Raw genomic sequence first — 17,176 nt, 5'->3', positions numbered from 1 at the left:
TGTGACCCCCCCTCCAATTCTGTACCCTAGAATTCAGGAATAGGGCCAGGTCTAACTTCAAGGAAGGCTGGGAGATGTAGTCCAGGTAGACAAGGAAATGAGGATGGGGACCAGCCATCTGTCAGCCACAGATGAAGTGTATCCCCAGGAAGGATGAGAATGAATCCTTGCCTGGGTTCATTGGAAATGTACATAGACAGATTGGATCTTTTCAAAAGAAATTAAACACCTGGCTCAGGAATGGCTGGCCGGCTGGATACAGTGGCAATTGTGGAAGGGGGAGCTCAGGCCAATGTCAGAGCAGATACTTCCCTTTCTCCACCCCATCTGCCCATGTACGTGGTGCCAGAAACCTTTGCACTGTCTTTCCCCCCACCTGGTCTGGATCTACCTTCTTCGATTAGGCACTGTATGTTGTTCACCTCCTGGAAAGCTCCATTTCACCCTCTCTTCAAAATCCTCTTTCCCTGGGGATTCACAGCTCAGTTCCCTGGGGGGAAGGGGACCAACAAACCAATTTACACCAAGCTGGTACTGATCTGCAGGGGGTGCTAAGAAACAGAGAAGAGAAAATGAATGTAAAATGCCTAGCAGGGTGCCTGGCACATAATAACTAAATGCTTAGTAAATAGTTTATTATCATGAGTGTGTGCTGTGAGCCTGTGCTTGTATATGCCTGAGACAGAGGGACAAGGTGAGGAAAGAGGAAAGTGGTGGTGAGAGAGGAAATAAGGAGGAGAAAGGGGAGAGGAGAGGGAGAAGAGAGAAAAGACAGAGTGTTTTTTTTGGGGGGGAGCGCTAGCAGAGCCCAGATTTCTCTCTGTCTTTCCCTGCAGCTTAAAGGTCCCACTGCTGATCAATGACCCTCTAATCATCAAGACCTGCAAAGACATCAGAATCATAAATCGTGTTGGCAGTTCCTTGGGGCGCAAAAATTCATTGCCAAGGAGGCAACCTTTGCCACCCTTGGAAAGATCTATACAACACCTTCCCCTCTCCCTCAAACCCTCGCCAGCCCTGAGGCCCCCCAACCCAGCCTCGTGGCTAGGACCTACACACCTTTCCTCTGTGCCCTACTATGTCCCCTGCTAACATTCTAGCTCTGTGGCAAGGCTCCATTCAACATCCCACTTCAAGGGATAAAATCTTGTTGATTACAACTCAAAAGTGGAGCAGGCGAGGACAAAGGAGAATCCACAGGAATTCTTTGAGGCTCTGCTCTCAGTATTAGAGGGACAATAGGAGGCTTATTTTGCACGTGTGTGAGAGAGAGAGAGAGAAAGCTCACAAACAGTGCATTGCAGATTTCTTCCCCCAAAGAATATAGCAAAGCATACCTATAATCTTCATTGTCAACCAGCCAGATTTTTCATAGCAGTTTTCCCCCCTTCTGCCACCCCAAGTTTGCATTGTTTATACTATTGCAACCATGATACTTGTTTTAAGATAAACAGTGAGTTTATAGGGACTTCAAAGGACTCTCAAGTCTGATTCTGCAGAAAGCATTGTTCTGCTCTTGAGAGCTCGCCTCCAGGCACAGAGATGCTTCTGACAAAACAGAATTCCGGAAAGAAGGCAGAGAGACAGCACTGTCGGCCTCTTCCTGCATTGCCTGTAGACGTCTTGGGTCAAGGTTATTGTTATTCTCTTTTTAAAGCAGTGTGTAGCTGATGACGTGCAGTGGCATTTGTTTATCTATTGCTTTTTGGTCCTGGAGTAGGAACTTGAGATCACCAGAAGAGAAACTCCCTTTGTGACTCATCCTAGGAACGGCTTGTGTTCCAGCCAGCATAAATATGATTTTTCTTGAGAAAATATGAATTTTCTCGAGGGCCCCATTTATATTTTAGTGAAGGAGTACATACGCCAAATTGACCAACTCTGGACCATTTTGCCTTTGGAAAGAAATCTGGCCCTGGTCTCCTTATGTGCCTGGCACTCTCATGAGCTGATTCCTCTGGGTTTGATGATTTGTTATCTTGAGCTTAAATTTTTTGTTTTGTTTTCTTGCTTGGGGGCCACACCCGGTGGTGCTCAGGGCTTACTCCTGGCGGGCTTGGGGGAACCATATGAGATGCTGGAGATCGAACCCCAGTAGGCTGCATGAAAGAAAGGTGAGCACCCTACCTGCTGTAACTATCGCTCCAGCCCCATTGATGACTGTTATCCTACAGAATATCTTCTCAGGGGTCACAGAAAGTGTCACCCATTGGGTGTTTGCCATGAAGTTGGCATTTGAGTCTTCACATAATAAATTCTGGAACCTTCCAAAGCATAACTGGTGTAGCAGACATGTCTGATATCCTGCCCCTGTGAACCCTCTCACTGGCCTCTATATATCCAAAGTGGCTTAGTGCAACTATCTGTAAGTCTTATGAAGATGGTTAGTTTGGGTTTGCTTTTTCGGCTTGTTTGTATGTGGTTTGGTTTGGTCTGGTTTTGGTCTCAGGAGCACACTATCCCCATATAATTTTGGGCTAACTGGAAGTACCAAGGAATTAATACATCATCCACGAGTGGCCCTTTGATAGGCGGGTAAATAATCACCCAACTGTGAGTCATGGATTCTCCACTGCCTCCAAGTATCTCACAGTGGAAAGGAGCTCCAGGTACCCACAGTGATAACATATTCCTTGACAAACTGGCTGCCTTCTCTCCCTGTCTCACCGCTTCACTCTTTTATTGGAATTTTTTGGAATTTTCGCCTAAATACACTACTTTCTTTAGAATCAGTTTGTTTAACTCATACTAAGTTAATGGGTTGACCAAAACCACCCCCCCCCACACACACATATCTATTATTACATTTCCTCTGTGCCTATAGCACTGCATCGCATGTGGTACATGAGATTGTGGTCCTTTGAGAGCCCTCATTTTTTCCTGGAAACCTGGAAGGAGAGAAAACAGACTTTCTGGAGGAAGTTAGCTCAGTAATGGGCCCTGCACCGGGAAAGAAGGCTAACCCCAGACACTACAAAAAAGTCTCTGGATCCAGGAGGCATATACTCATGAGGTTCCTGCTTGGTGAACAATAAGTGTTTGTTGATTGAGTCTATAAATGAATGAATTATTGACTTCCTCTCTTAACTCTGAGTGCTTAAATGTTGAGGTCATGTCCCACTCCCTTATTTGAATCTCAAATGCCTTTTAACAGAGCCAATAGACTTGATCATAGTTGTAGGCTCTTATCTCTATAGAGAGATTTAAAGACAGGAAGGTCCCTCCCCATGACTCGTCTCTCATATTCTTCAATTAGACTTTCATTTATTTGCTCCATAACTTTATCACAGACAGAGTTATGTTTATTATACCAATAAAGAAGATATAATTCTTGAGCCTATCAGTCATAGACAGCAGTTGGGGATGAGTTTATCCGCCTCGTTGTAAAAAACTTAATTTTGACGGGGAACCTTCCCTAAGGCAGGCCAAGGGCTATGCAAAAAGGATGATCAAGCTCCAAAACAAGATAAATCTATAATTTTTCCTAGGAGTAACCACACAACCCAGTCACAAGTTAATGTGCTTAGTGGTTTTTAAAGCCTGGGAGTGAGCTTCCTTTAGATTTGGATCGCCATCCTTATTTGTTCTAAATACTGGTGACAAACTCATTTTCCCAGAATCCTCAGTAGAATAAGAAGCTTCCACCAGACCTCTCCCTCCTCCACACTGTGCAGCAACCAAGCTGTGGTAGGTCAACAGTGTCCCCTTGTGGCCAGTTGAATAACACGTTTAATGCTATTTCTCATACCCTTCCTTGATTTCTGTTTCCGTCACTCCCAGCTGATCACCTGCTTTCTCATTTACACTTATGAGTATTTTTTTTATCTTCTCCCCTCCTCTTTCTTCCAACTCTTATTTATCTCAGAAAATTCCTTTTCTTTATTGATCGTCCTTCTCTTACCCTCTCCCCTGCTCTTCCACTCTTTCTCTGGTCTTGCTAACAAGGAGAGAGCTTCATCGGTCCTATATCAAGAGCTGGAAGACAGTAGATTCTGAAATGAGCTTAGGCATCACAACCAATCAGCAGGAGCTTCAAAAGCTCATGAGTCTATATTCAAGAATCAGAATACTCTGACCACTTCTTTCTTCTCCTCCAGTCTTTCAGCCTGAATGAGAAATAGATTTTTGCATTTATGGAACTGTTTCCCATTGCTCTCATTTTCAACTGTGCCACAGTGTTGTTTTCTATTTGTATTCTAAGTGTTCAATAGCTATGCTGGAAGTTAAGTGAGTTTTTCCAGAAACTTCACCATCAGAGTAGGTTTCCCAATTCCTGCAGCTCCTTTGTAAATAAGCCTCTGGGGGGGGGGGGAACAGAGATTTAACTTGGGCAATGAATATACATCCCCTCTGGGATCAGTTGTAATGCTACTTAAGCTGCTTAGAGAAAACATCAACAGTGAAATTGATAATGATAACACTGACGCCACTGAGAAGATGACCATGGTGATGATAATGATGATGATGAAGACATTACATCATCATAGTGGTAACAGTTATGACAATGAGAATAATTACGAAGGAAATGAAAATGGCATTGGTGGCAATGGTGATAATTGCCATTTGTTATTCCATGTGTCATGTATGGTACTTTCCCTAGATTTTTTTCCTTTCATTGTTAAAACACCCTTCATCTGTATTTTAATTCTACTTTGCACTGAGGGAAACTGAGGATTAATGTTACTTGCTAGAGTCACATGCAACTGGTGAACTAGTGAAGGTAGGCAGAGCAACATACGAACCTCGCAGACCTCAGTTCAAAGCCTCTATTTCTTATCACACTCCTTGGGATCCCGTGTGGGGGTGAGCTGGTCCTGCTTCCACACAGACAGGGGGAAAGTATTAAGTGGTCTTAAAAGTTTCATCTTTCAGGCTGAGTTTCAGCGTTTTCATTCTTCTGCTTCAAAATTCCACTCAGCAACATGCATTATGAAATTATGTTTTCCTGTCCTTAATTCATATGCTACATATAAATGGTAGAGTTATACTCTATTAGATATAAAATATAGCATATGTGGCATATAGTAGAATAGCATATGTAATAAGTGTGCTATAATAGAAATCTGTGGCCAGGCAGGAAAAATTGGTAAAATGAACATAAAACTAAGTTTTTTGACCACTAGGGATGACCTCACCCCACTTGCCAGGATAACCTTGGGGGAATGCAGTGTAGGTGCCAGCCATGCCCTCGGGACCCCCCCACTTCCTGATTTGCGCACCTCTTCATTACAGCCCATCAGAACTGATGTTGGCACCGTGTCCCTTCTGGCACAGTTCCCGCAGCGCTGTGCCTCTTCACAAAGCAAGACTCAGTGGTGAACCACGCGGCCACCACTGTTTTAATACATTACGTCACACATCGGTGGCCTCATTTCTGAAGCAGATCTGGGTAGCCAAACTCCTTCTGGGGGGGCCTTGTTGCTCTCTAGATGTAAAAGGGGAACTGCCATAGATCCAGAAACTATGTCACATATTCTCTGCGTTCTCATCAATCTGGGACTATGTTGTGGGGTAATTACATTCACAGCTTCAGCAGAAAGGCATTGGACTGATAGTTAAAGTTCAGAAAGCTTAATCACTGGGGCAAGAAATGGACAATTTGTTACTACCTCTCCATGGGAGAGCAAAAGCACTTATGACCCAATTGGATTTACTCCTTAGTTAGTGCTCATCGGGTCCTGAAAATGGCACCTGTTGGGGGATAAGTCCCTGCCAGGAGTTAGGCCGCAGATTGGCTGCTTCACAAACAAGAGTTCCTGACAAAGAAATAGCACACATTATCTGCGCTTGCAGTTTCTTTTTCCGTGCATCTAAGAGAAACACGGGAACCCAAGACAATTCATGCACACACGTCCCACAGCCGCATCTTCAGCATCCACAAAAGGCGCTCATGTCTCCGGAGAGTGCCCCCTGATTGGTGAAGCAGGGTGCTGCCATGGCTGTCTCCTTAGGGCCCGACCCCCTGCTTTTGAGAATGTGATGACCATGGTCAGAGCTGGCCTGGGCTGCGTTGGGATCAGGAAGAGGAACAGACAGCGACTGTTAACACCCCCTCCAACCTTGAGGCACCATGATCTAATAAATGGGAACGTGGGGCGGGGGACAGCCTGGGTTCCATTTTGCCGGCCTTCATCCTGAAGCCCTCTGAGTGCCTGCCACCCACTAGGTGTGGACCTAAGGGCCTCCGAGAGCCCCTCCGTCCTGGACCACAGCAGGACAAATCGGGGCAGGTGGGAGCTCAGGAAGAGTCGGGGGAGGTCTCAGAGGAGGCGCCCCAGTTCTAACCGATGGAAGCTGCCAACTGGGTGGCAGCAGACTCAGATCTGGGTTCCAGGCTGCACTCCTGCACGCCCCACAGTCTCCTGAGCCTGTAATATCTGCAGCCCGCGCCCCTCCTCCCCGTCTGCTCTGGGCCTTGAGACTTTTTAGTCTATACTGGGGGTTGTGGGGGCACATGGATCACACGAGGGTGAACACAAACCACCCACCACCCCACCATAGCCACTGACCCCAAGTTGTCCAGTGATGCCCCAACCCACGACTCCCGTTGCCTGCTGCCCACCAGATCATGTCCCGGCTCCTCTATGGCTGGGAGACCACCTTTAAACCCTTTTACAGGGGCTGGAACGATAGCACAGTGGGTAGGGCATTTGCTTACACGCGGCCGACCCACGTTCGATTCCCAGCATCCCATAGGGTCCCCCGAGCACCGCCAGGAATAATTCCTGAGTGCAGAGTCAGGAGTAAGCCCTGTGCATCACCAAGTGTGACCCCAAAAGAAACAACAACAACAAAAAAAAACCATTTACAAACAATGTTTGGAAAAGTTCAAGCCAAATGTTCCCTGGCACCCCGAGGAATTATACTTCCTCCGCCAGAGCGCCAGTCCCATGACATCTGGTGATTGGATAAGGTGGGTAATCCAGGCTAATCAGTGGGAGGCCTGGCTTCTGCCTTCTCCCCAGCCACCAGCCGTGCCCTTTGAACCCTCATTGCAGGCGCTGTTTATTCTCGAACACCCCCCAAGGCGTCTGGTACTCCCCCAGCAGCCATGCCTCTGTACCCAGCCCCCCAGCTGCTGATGCAACCTTGGGTGTCTGCCAGCAGCACCCAAACAGCCCAGGGAGAGGAAGGAGGAGGAGAGAGACAAAGAGGGGGCAACCTTTGGCAGAAACCCCCAAAGCTCCAAGATTCCTTTGCTTAGTGGGGAGCAGGGAGGGGAGTCTTGGGCTGGGGGGAGCGGGGGGGGCACTGTTGAGAGGAGGCGAGCAGTGGAGAAGAGGCAGGCGTCAGCTCAATGGGCCACTGGCTCTCCAGGGAAGGGTCTGGAGCCGCTCACCCTGCCCCTTTGGACTGCGTGGAAGTGACCTTTGGGACCTTGGTTCCTAAGTGGCTGCACTGCGATCTGTCCTGTACCCCACATGGCGTGGGGTATGTAGTTTGGAGTATGACCCCTGGCAGTCCTGGGGCTGAGATGCCCTCCCACCCCACAGTCAAGGTGGATGACTGGGGAGGGCAGAGAGAGCTGTGGAGGCCTCCTAGACCCCCGCGAGCAAACCAGAGCCCCAAGGCATCACCTTGGGTATCCTCGGGTACCACAACGGACCCTTCTCCCCCATCCCCCTTCTTCCCTCTCCGCGCTGACACTCCTAGTTTCTTCTTAAAGTCTAAGCGTTTCTTTCTGTTTCATTCACTCTCTTTACCACCTGTGAGCAAACTCGCCGGGCGCTTGTCTTCCTCTGACCCATTTCACTCCACACAGTCTCCTGCAGGTCCATCTCTATTGCTGCAGTGGCAGGAGTTCCTCTTCATTAAGGCCAGCTTCTAGTCCTCTGTCACACCCTCTTTCTCCACTCCATCTTTGCTAGGTACTGGGATGGGCTGTCGCCCCCTCTTGACTATTGTCAATAAAGCCGATGAAGCCACGGTGAACCTAGGCTTGTGTGTGTAATTCTTGGCATAAAGAATCACCAGTGATGGTTCCGAGTGCGACCATCGTGCCATATGCGGGCTCGAGGAATCTCCACATGGGTTTCCATGCCCCAACAGCACACTAGGGCTCTCGTCTCCGCATCCTCTCCCACGCCTGTGGCTTCTTGTCTTTTAGATGCTAGCCATTCCCACGAGTGTCAGATAATACTTCCTTGTGGTTTTCATTTGCATTTCGCTTATGATTGGTGATGATGAACGTTTTACCATGCGCCTGGTGGCCATCTGTGTGTCTTCTTCTCAGTGAATTATGTATTCAGATGCTCTGTCCATTTATTCGTCATGGTGCGGAATTCTAATTCCAGTCTCACTGGCCCCTTCAGCCAGTGACCCACTCTTCCTGCAGGATCACTGTTCCTGACAAGAAAATGAGCACTGCTAGAGGATCCTCTCATAGGCCTGTTCAAAGAATTCCGTGAGGTTATGCTTGGAAAGTTCTCCACTCTCTCAGCAGAGACCCTGACCCTGACTTCTAGTTCTTTCCCTCTGTGGAGGGCATGGTGTCTTGGCACGGCCCCATCCTCATCCTCTGAACGGGATGGTTGTGGGCAGGGGGCTGGAAGACGGGTGAGCTTTTGAAGAAAGTGCCACGCGCTGATGTCTGAGCTGCATGGCTGGGGAAAGCAGGAGGAAGACAGGAAGAAGTCGGCCTCTCTCCCTTTCCCGGCTGGGGATGAGCTTGCAGGGGGCAATGGCGGGGCTCAGAGCCTCCAGGGGGACCCACAGATGTTGTCTGTTAGGAGAGAGTAGTCTCACAGCTGGAAAATTCCAGAGGTGGCCCCGAACACGTCTCAACTTCATTCTGCAAGTTTCTTTCTGGGTCATCAGGCGATACCTCCAGTGTCTTCTCTAACTGCTGATGCCCTGGTCCTCACCCACCCTGTCCCAGCTTCCTCTCCGCCCTTTCTTGTCCATTTCCAGGGTTCTGGCCCCTAGGAGGGACGTAACAGACCATCTGCATGGTGCCCTTGGTGCCCAGGGCCTTCACAGGGTTGGCGGAAAATGGCTGACAAAACTTGGCCCCGCAGATGCTGCTGTGTCTCCGGGCATCACCCTGGTGTCTCCTCAGGCTGGCAGGCCTCTGTCCAACCAAAACCACGTGTTCCCAGTAGACTGCAGTGAAAGCACGACTCAGGAATCCAGCAACCTCAGGCCTTTCCACGCACACAGGAGCCAGCCCCTCATGAGCACTCGGCAAAGGAGGTGGTTGGGGGCAGGAGTGAAGGCAATTTGGGGTTTGGTCCAGGGAGGTATGCCTCTCTTGGTGGGGTTGGGGGGAGCCAGGTCCTTCAGCTGATAGAAGCCCTCAGCCTCTGGGAGGCAGGTTACCTGCCTCTTCTGTCCCCATTGGCTATTATTGACCAGCAGACTAGGCCATTTGGGGGTTTTAGGGGGTGGGGCTGCTTGGAGCTTTCCCTAGAAGGAACCCCTGCTCCTGCTTCAGAGAAAGGTCTTCTTCCATGGATCTGACACATTTCAGTTGCCAAGAAATATTGTAGAGTTGTTCGTTTGTTTAAGCCGCCTGTCTGGCACAGGGCCTTATTTGTTTATTCCGAATCCCACTACGGTGCTGAGCCGCTGCTCTTCCCTTCCTTACCTGGGGAGGTTGCATTGGCAATGAGGAAGTGTCTTCTCTAACTGCGGAGGGTGGGGCGGAGGGTGGATTCCCATGTAGACTCACAGCTTGGGCAGGCGAGTGGGAGAATTTGAGGTGCCTGGTGAATCTGAGGATTATTGCATCCTCGTTGAGCCCCACTAGACTCTGGGGCTGCAAAGATCCCCGAGTTAGACATGGTGCCTGCCTTCTCCATGGTAACAAGGCTAAATATGGACGTGTTTCCATGGAGAACCGTAGAGCAGATGTAGCCCCACTTCCTCCAGGAAGCACTGCGCTGGGTGCCTTGGACCCGATGGCACAGACATCAGGAATGCCAGTCTCGGCTTGGGGCTTTGCTGGTTTCCAACATGCTCCACTCCCCCAGCCCCAGGGCCATGCACATCCCTTCCTCTTGCTAGCCCATGGGAGAGGCCAGGCTCAAACAGATGAGCTGACTGTGGATGGAGCGGGCAGTGCTCGACCTCATGGACATTCATGCAGGGATCCCGTGTGCCTGACTCCGCTGAGTGGCTTTTCCTATGACTGGGAGGAAAAGGTGGTCGTTGGTGGGAAAGATGCTGGGGAACCACCCTTGTGTACATGCACCGTTGCCATGCCTAGCAAGCCCCATGGTAAAGAATTATGGCCACAATGAGTTTTTTTTAATGTGTTGCATAATTGGGTAGCCCCCTTCCGTTTTCATGCAGTATTCTAATGTGACCAGTTTTTATTATTGTTGTGATAGTGGTGGTTTTGTTGTTGGTTTGGGGGGCCACAAATGGTGGTGCTTGAGGGCTAGTTCCAGCTCAGTGCTCAGCAGACCATATGAGTCCTGGGATGAAATCCAGGCCTCCTGCATGCAAGGCATGTGCCCCAGCCTTTTGAGCTAGCTCTCGGGCCCTTAGTTGCTTGTTTGGTTTTGAACAAGTCAAATTTCCACATAGCTTAACTTTTCGATATAGCGATATGGAATGCAAGTTAGTGTGTTGAAGGCTAACTGTGGTAGGAGAGAACTGCGCTTTAAAATATTCGGCTGAAGTTACTTGACTGCTTAGTCATGAAATCGTCTGTATGTAGTGTCTGTTATGCGGGGCCTGTCCATGCACAACACTTGGATGTTGGGTGTGTTGATCTGCTTTAGGGAAAATCTAGGGTGTGTGTGTGTGTGTGTGTGTAAATGAGTGTGTGCCCCAGTTGACACGGATGTGGAAACTTCAGCGAGGGCTGGTCAGGCCAGTAGGAGGAGGCTCTTAAGGAAGCTCAATCGTGTGTGTGTTGTGTGTTGCAGGCTGAGCAATGGACGATCTGCAGGCGCAGAACCTCTCCATGGACATGAACGATTCGTCTCCGGCCCTGGCCAATAACAGACTGGAGAATGGCATGGCCCAGCTCATCACCACGGAGGCCTGGAACATCAACTCCACCGACCTGGTCAAGAAGGCCCTGGTGACCGTGCCGGCGCCGTCCATCCTGAACCCCCCGGCCGAGTCCCAGAGTGGCATGGCTCTGAAGGTGGCAGCCACCGTGCTGCAGCCCCTGTGCCTCGGGGAGAGCCCGGTGGTGATGCCCATCCACATGCAGGTGGAGGGCGGCTCGGCACCCGAGCTCAACCCCAACGGCAACGCCACCTACGTGATGACGGCCCAGGGCCCCGTGCAGCTGCCCGTGGTGCTGGAGCAGCACGTGTTCCAGCACCTCAACTCCCCGCTGGTGCTGCCGCAGGAGGCCCCTTGCTCGTCCAACACCATCCACAACAACCTGTTCCAGGGGACCGACGACCCCGAGGCCCAGCCCCAGCTCCTGGACCTGAGGCTCCCCAGCCAGCCCCAGGAGCCCCCCTTGCCATTCGAGGCCGTGCTGCAGAATCTGTTCCCGTCGCAGGGGGCGCTTGGCCCCCCACCCTGCCAGCCTCCTCCTGGCTATGCGCCTGCACCGCCCCAAACCTTTAACTCCCCCTTGTCGCCGCTGGTCCCGCCAGCCACCCTTCTGGTTCCCTACCCTGTGATCGTCCCTTTGCCGGTGCCGGTCCCCATCCCCATCCCCATCCCAGTGCCTCAGAATTCGGGCTACGGCAAGCCCCCTTCCTTCGGCCTGCACCCCTTTAAAGGCACCCAGACGCCCCTGGAGAAGGAGGAACTCAAGCCCTTCGACATCCTCCAGCCCAGGGAGTACTTCCAGCTGAGCCGCCACACAGTCATCAAGATGGGGGGCGAGAACGAGGCACTGGATCTGTCCATGAAGTCGGTGCCCTGGCCCAAGGCGGGCGAGGCGGGCCCCCAGACCGGCCTGGAGGAGGCGGCCCTCGACCTGTCGGTGGCCGCGCAGCGCAAGGTCGAGCGCCCCCTGGAGGCGCCGTATGAGAGCGGCCCGGTGGCCCTGGACACGGCGGCTCCCGCCCTGATGGAGAAGCCGCCCAGCGGCATGGGCGCACCCTTCGCGGCGGGCTCGGCCCGGGCAGCTCCGGGTCCGATCGAGAACCAGCTGGGCTGCAGCGACACCCCCGAGCAGCTCAACCAGCCGCCCCAGCCCTGCGGCGGCGGTGGCGGCGGCGGCGGCGGCGGTGGCGGCGACGTCAAGCCGGAAGGCAGCCTGGAGGTGGCGGGGGAGTCCCAGGCCGCCAAGGTGATCGTGTCGGTGGAAGACGCCGTGCCCACCATCTTCTGCGGCAAGATCAAAGGCCTCTCGGGGGTGTCCACCAAAAACTTCTCCTTCAAAAGAGAAGACTCCGTGCTGCAGGGCTACGACATCAACAGCCAAGGAGAAGAGGCCCTGGGCGGCGCCGAGCCCTTCCGGAAACCCATCAAGAACCGCTGCATAAAGTTAAAGAAAGTGAACTCCCAGGAAATCCACATGCTCCCCATCAAAAAGCAACGGCTGGCCACCTTCTTCCCGAGAAAGTAAAGAATGGCATTTTGAAGTTTTTATGATTAGGATCTGGGGGAAAGGTGCATTGGTTTTATAAACAGCATTTAAAAGGCGAAATATCTTTGTTAATTATTGGGGGGAGGGGAAGTAGTTGGGAAGCTGGAAGGCAAATTGGCTGTAGAAGCCCTGTAAGCTAGTGTTGTTTTCTTTTTTAATTTTTGACTTTTCACAAAGGAGTAAATAAGAGCAACCTATTTTTCAAGCAGATTGCACATTTTTTGCAGCTTTAATGGAATATTGGGTGAATCAGAGGGGGTTAAAAAGCTATTTTCATTGCCACAAAGTGCTTTGATGATGTAATACCTAATAAAGGGTAGGATGAATATTTCACAATAAATGTTTGTTTGCACTAATTGGTTGCAGTATTCTATCATTTATGAGATTTGCATTCTGGAACTGGCCTGGTTTAGCCAAAACTGTTGCTTATAAAACAGAGTGCTCAGCCTTCAACTGTGCTTAGAGACCTAAGCTTTTGGGCCGGAGCAATAGTACAGCAGGTAGCATGCTTGCCTTGCACATGACCCACCCCGGTTCCATCTCCAGCACCCCCTGTGGTCTCTCCAGCCTGACAAGAGTGATCCCTGAGCCCAGGGCCAGGACTTAGCCTTGAGCTCTGCTGGGTGTGAACCAAACACAAAACAGAGACCTAAAGTCTAGTTCTATTGCTCTGTAGCACTGTAGCACTGTCGTCCCTGTTGTTCATTGATTTACTCGAGCAGGCACCAGTCACGTCTCCATTGTGAGACTTGTTGTTACTGTTTTTGGCATATCGAATACGCCACGGGGAGCTTGCCAGGCTCTGCCATGCGGGTGGGATAATCTCAGTAGCTTGCCAGGATCTTCGAGAGGGACGGAGGAATCAAACTCAGATCAGCCGCATGCAAGGCAAACGCCCTACCCGCTGTGCTATCGCTCCAGTCCGAAGACTTATATTGCCCTCCTGTCATGGGGGGTGGGAGGGGGTAGGAAGTTGTAGAGCAAGTTCCTTCCTCTAAGGCCTCAGTTTTTTATTTATAAAAATGTGACAAAGAGAGAGGGCAGTGAATCTCAAGGAACCCAGGCCCATCCATTTCCCAGTGATCTGGTGTGTAGATGCCTGAGCCTGAGTTTTGCAGGAAAGAAGGTGAAAACCTTTGCCCCCGTCCTCCCTGCTGCCAGAGTGGAGCAGGAAAGGACATGCTTTTCTTGGACAAGCAGAGTGTGGGTGTCCTGCGTGCAGTTCTCCCACATCAGAAGCATTACTGATGGCTTAAGATACAAGGGCGTTGAGGTGGGTTAGCTATCTCAGAACTGGGAAATGGGACGAGATACTGGGGAGGGAAGGGAAAGGCCCAGTGCGTCGGACTGGGATTTGGGAAAGGGATGTGATGGTGCCCCGTTTAGAATATCTCCCAGTACCTGGAGATACTTAGGGTGGTCACAGCTTGGGAAAGGGGCGCTCCTGACACCCAGTGTTGTAGCTAAATATCCCACAGTTCCTGGGCATCCCCCATACCGGAACTTTCACCCCAAATGATCAAAGTGCCGAGGCTCCTAATTAAGTCATTTCTTGGGATCCAGAAGTGGCAGGCCTGGCGGGAGAGAGAAGGACAGGCCCGCTCTTCCCTGCAGCAGAAAGCCGTACCCCGAAGTGAGGAACAGTGCTGGGCCGAGTACCTTTGAAATAGACCCGCTGGGTGGCATATCACACTCAGGGCTGAGCGTGCGGTGAGAGACTGCTTCTGGCGAGCCTGCTTTCAGGCGCCAGGCGCTTTCCCTCACTTCAGGCAATTAGCATGCACCCAGCTGTTCTGGGAAGGCGAACAGGCGGAAAAGCAACCGCGAGACTGTTCTTTTATTACCAGCCCCTCTGCAGCTAGGGTTACAGTTTTAGTCTGCTCCTCTGCCTTACACCCAGAATGGATTGCCTTTCTAATGCTCTTTTCCTGTGCTGTGAAATTTTTACTTTTCTAGGTGTGACCCAATGGTTGAGAACCCGGTCGCTGTTCCTTGTCAAGCAAACTAGTCCTGTTCCAGGGCACCCGCCCGACAGCCACCCCCCGCTGGTGGCTACCCGGAGCCGCCTTTGGCCAGGTTTACTCCCTTGCAGGTTTCTGGTCTTGGACCCTGAACCGGGCTCGTGTCCTTGGCTTTCTGCAACATGCCACACTAAAGTCTCCAGGACAGGTATGACCCCCTTTGCCCCAAGGGGCAAATCTCTGCAATCGGTAGTGGCCGCTGCAGCTGAAGCCTTGCGTGCCAGCTCCCCCCCCCCCCCCCGGCCTCCACAGCGTCCTAGGGACAGCTGCTGTGTCACTGGCCTGAAAGGCTCCTCAAGGAACAGAAAGGTGATTGTAACAAGTACCAAATCCCCTTCCAAAACCTCAACCTCCAAATTTTTCTTTTGTTGCATTCGCAAACGTCTTTGTCTCTTCCTGTGTTAGCTCTGGTTGGATGAGGTCTAGCATGGACCATCTCCCAGCCGTAGGATGGACTGATTTCTGGAACAAACCACCACAGCCGTCACTTCTGTGGGCCAAGCTGTGGGGGTGGGGACTAGCTGTGTAGAACGGTGAAGATCCCACGTGGAGTGTTTTGGGGGGACCAGCGCTGTATTACTGAGGCATCAAAACCCTTGACCCACCCCACTTCTCAGCCTTGAATGGAAGTGAATCACGTGGCTACCTGCAGGCCAAGGGATCAGAAGGGCAAAGGCCCGTTGTTGATCTCACACTTACTTTCCCACCTCTCACAACGGTTTCCAGAGAAACTGCTTTTCAGTTTCAGTCATGTGAGATCCTCATCAAGCCGTCTCTCCTGACGTAATTTCCCGTCTTGTCCTCCTAAAATGTTTGGGAGAGGTGACCTTAAAAAGCAGTCCTTTAGAGTCTTTTAGGAAAGGTGACTAGTCCCAGGAATGTTGATCTTTATGCAGATGTGTCAAGCTAGCTTCAGCTCACTTCAGTTCAGAAATGATAAAAAATTGGAACACATTACAAAGATTCCCTATTTGTGGGGGAGAGGAGAGATTCTTCTGAGGATAACGAAAAAAATAGTTGATGTAGTGTGGAAAAGAAAGATTTGAAGAGGAGATAGTTACTATCCTAACCAAGAATGTCCTTGAGTGTGAGTAGAAAAATTCTAAAGTGAGGACAAAGATTTGTTTCAATTCAAAAGCAAAACTCTCACACTTCAGGACAAGAAAAACCATCTGCAAATATAGTGAAAACTACAAATTATAGAGAGGATGGGGCAAAGGGAGAAGAAGGGAGGAGAGGATTGAGAGAGAAAGAAAAGATAGCTAGTTACTGAGATCACTGTCATCCTGTTGTTCATTGATTTGCTTGGGCAGGTGCTAGTAACATCTCCATTCGTCCCAGCCCTGAGATTTTAGCAGCCTCTCCTTACTCATCTTTCCCAATAATTGGAGGCTCTTTCAGGGTCAGAGAAATGAGACCTTTTATTGTTACTGTTTTTGGCATATCAAATACGCCACGGGGAGCTTGTCAGGCTCTGCCGTGCAGTTACTGAGATGCATGTGGATGTAGTCATTATCTTAATAAATAGCATAATTAATAAACAGGAAAGCATTTAGATTTTCCTTTGCAAGTGGAGAAACCAAGACTGAGAAGAGTTTTCTGAGAAAATGAAAGGATTTTAAGCAGTAACACTAACGAATATTGTGATGATTCTTAAATATTGAGTTGGAAACCCAGTGAACCGACAGGAATGTAGAGCCTTTGGGGACAAAAAAAAAAAAAACCAACAATGATGCTTGGGGCTTGCACAGGTAAGGTGCTTGCCTTGCACATGGCTGACCCGGGTTCGATCCCTGCACCTTATCTGGTACCCCAAGCACCTCCAGAAGTAATTCCCAAGTGCAGAGCCAGGAATTACCCCTGAGCATCACCAGGTAAGGAGCCCAAACAAAAATACAGTATGAATCAGTTGAATTTGAATTACAGATTTCCCCCTCCCATTCTAGTTCATTGGAACACCTGGATCACTTGGCATATCAGCAAAGGGGAGATTTCGTGCTGTAGGATGGGAAAGCTTCTGAAAGCCACACCCTAAAGCTGCTCAGCAAAAAACTTTAATAGCAGGGGAAAAGGCATTAGAGGTCATTCTGGCTGACTTTACTCCTCATTAAATCAAAAAAGGCAATTTTCCAGAACAGCTTACTATCACGAGGTCAAATAACTGACCTCCTGCATCAGCAAAACAAAATAAGAAGTATTTGAGGTCCTTCGGGTGCCATTTTCATAAATGGATATTTTATTTTAATGAACATATCGGTGGCTTTTATAGTAAGCACTACATAGGAGTGCTTAGAATAATTCATCCAAAATACTTCAAGGAATCCAGCTGCTACCATTAGACCAGGGAAATTTTAAGCACAGTGAGATTGTAGCAATGACAATGTTACCAACACACTCAAGTTATTGGACACAAACAAGACTTGCATACTAACACTTTGTAGGTCATTTTCTTTTTTTGCTTTTTTAGGGGTGGAAGACAGCCAGGCGTGCGGGCAAGAGACTCTCTGCATCACTCTCTTATGGGAGCTTGCTTTTAAGTCTCTAGATGTTGGCCGTTGATGGGATTACACACACCTGGGTTCCTCTGCCAGTACCTTCATGCGTGAGGCCTGTCCGAACGTGTGGAGAGGGGCCTCGAGCATGGCTG

At 50.1% G+C, this 17,176-nt stretch overlaps 1 protein-coding gene across 2 annotated transcripts in view; it reads left to right on the top strand.

Moving 5' to 3' along the window:
• The window catches only part of RAI2 (retinoic acid induced 2), a 62,193-nt gene extending 49,329 nt beyond the window's left edge, over positions 1–12,864 (top strand). For both annotated transcript variants that reach the window (XM_055120920.1, XM_055120919.1), the window contains exon 2: positions 10,875–12,864. In XM_055120920.1, the coding sequence (XP_054976895.1) occupies positions 10,883–12,487 (1,605 nt within the window). In that variant the 5' untranslated portion in view covers positions 10,875–10,882 and the 3' untranslated portion in view covers positions 12,488–12,864. The remainder of the gene's footprint in view (positions 1–10,874) is intronic.
• Positions 12,865–17,176: the final 4,312 nt, after the last annotated feature.

Source organism: Sorex araneus, chromosome X (assembly GCF_027595985.1).
Source record: "Sorex araneus isolate mSorAra2 chromosome X, mSorAra2.pri, whole genome shotgun sequence".
Taxonomy (NCBI): domain Eukaryota; kingdom Metazoa; phylum Chordata; class Mammalia; order Eulipotyphla; family Soricidae; genus Sorex; species Sorex araneus.
This window is presented reverse-complemented; position numbering and strand designations above follow the sequence as displayed.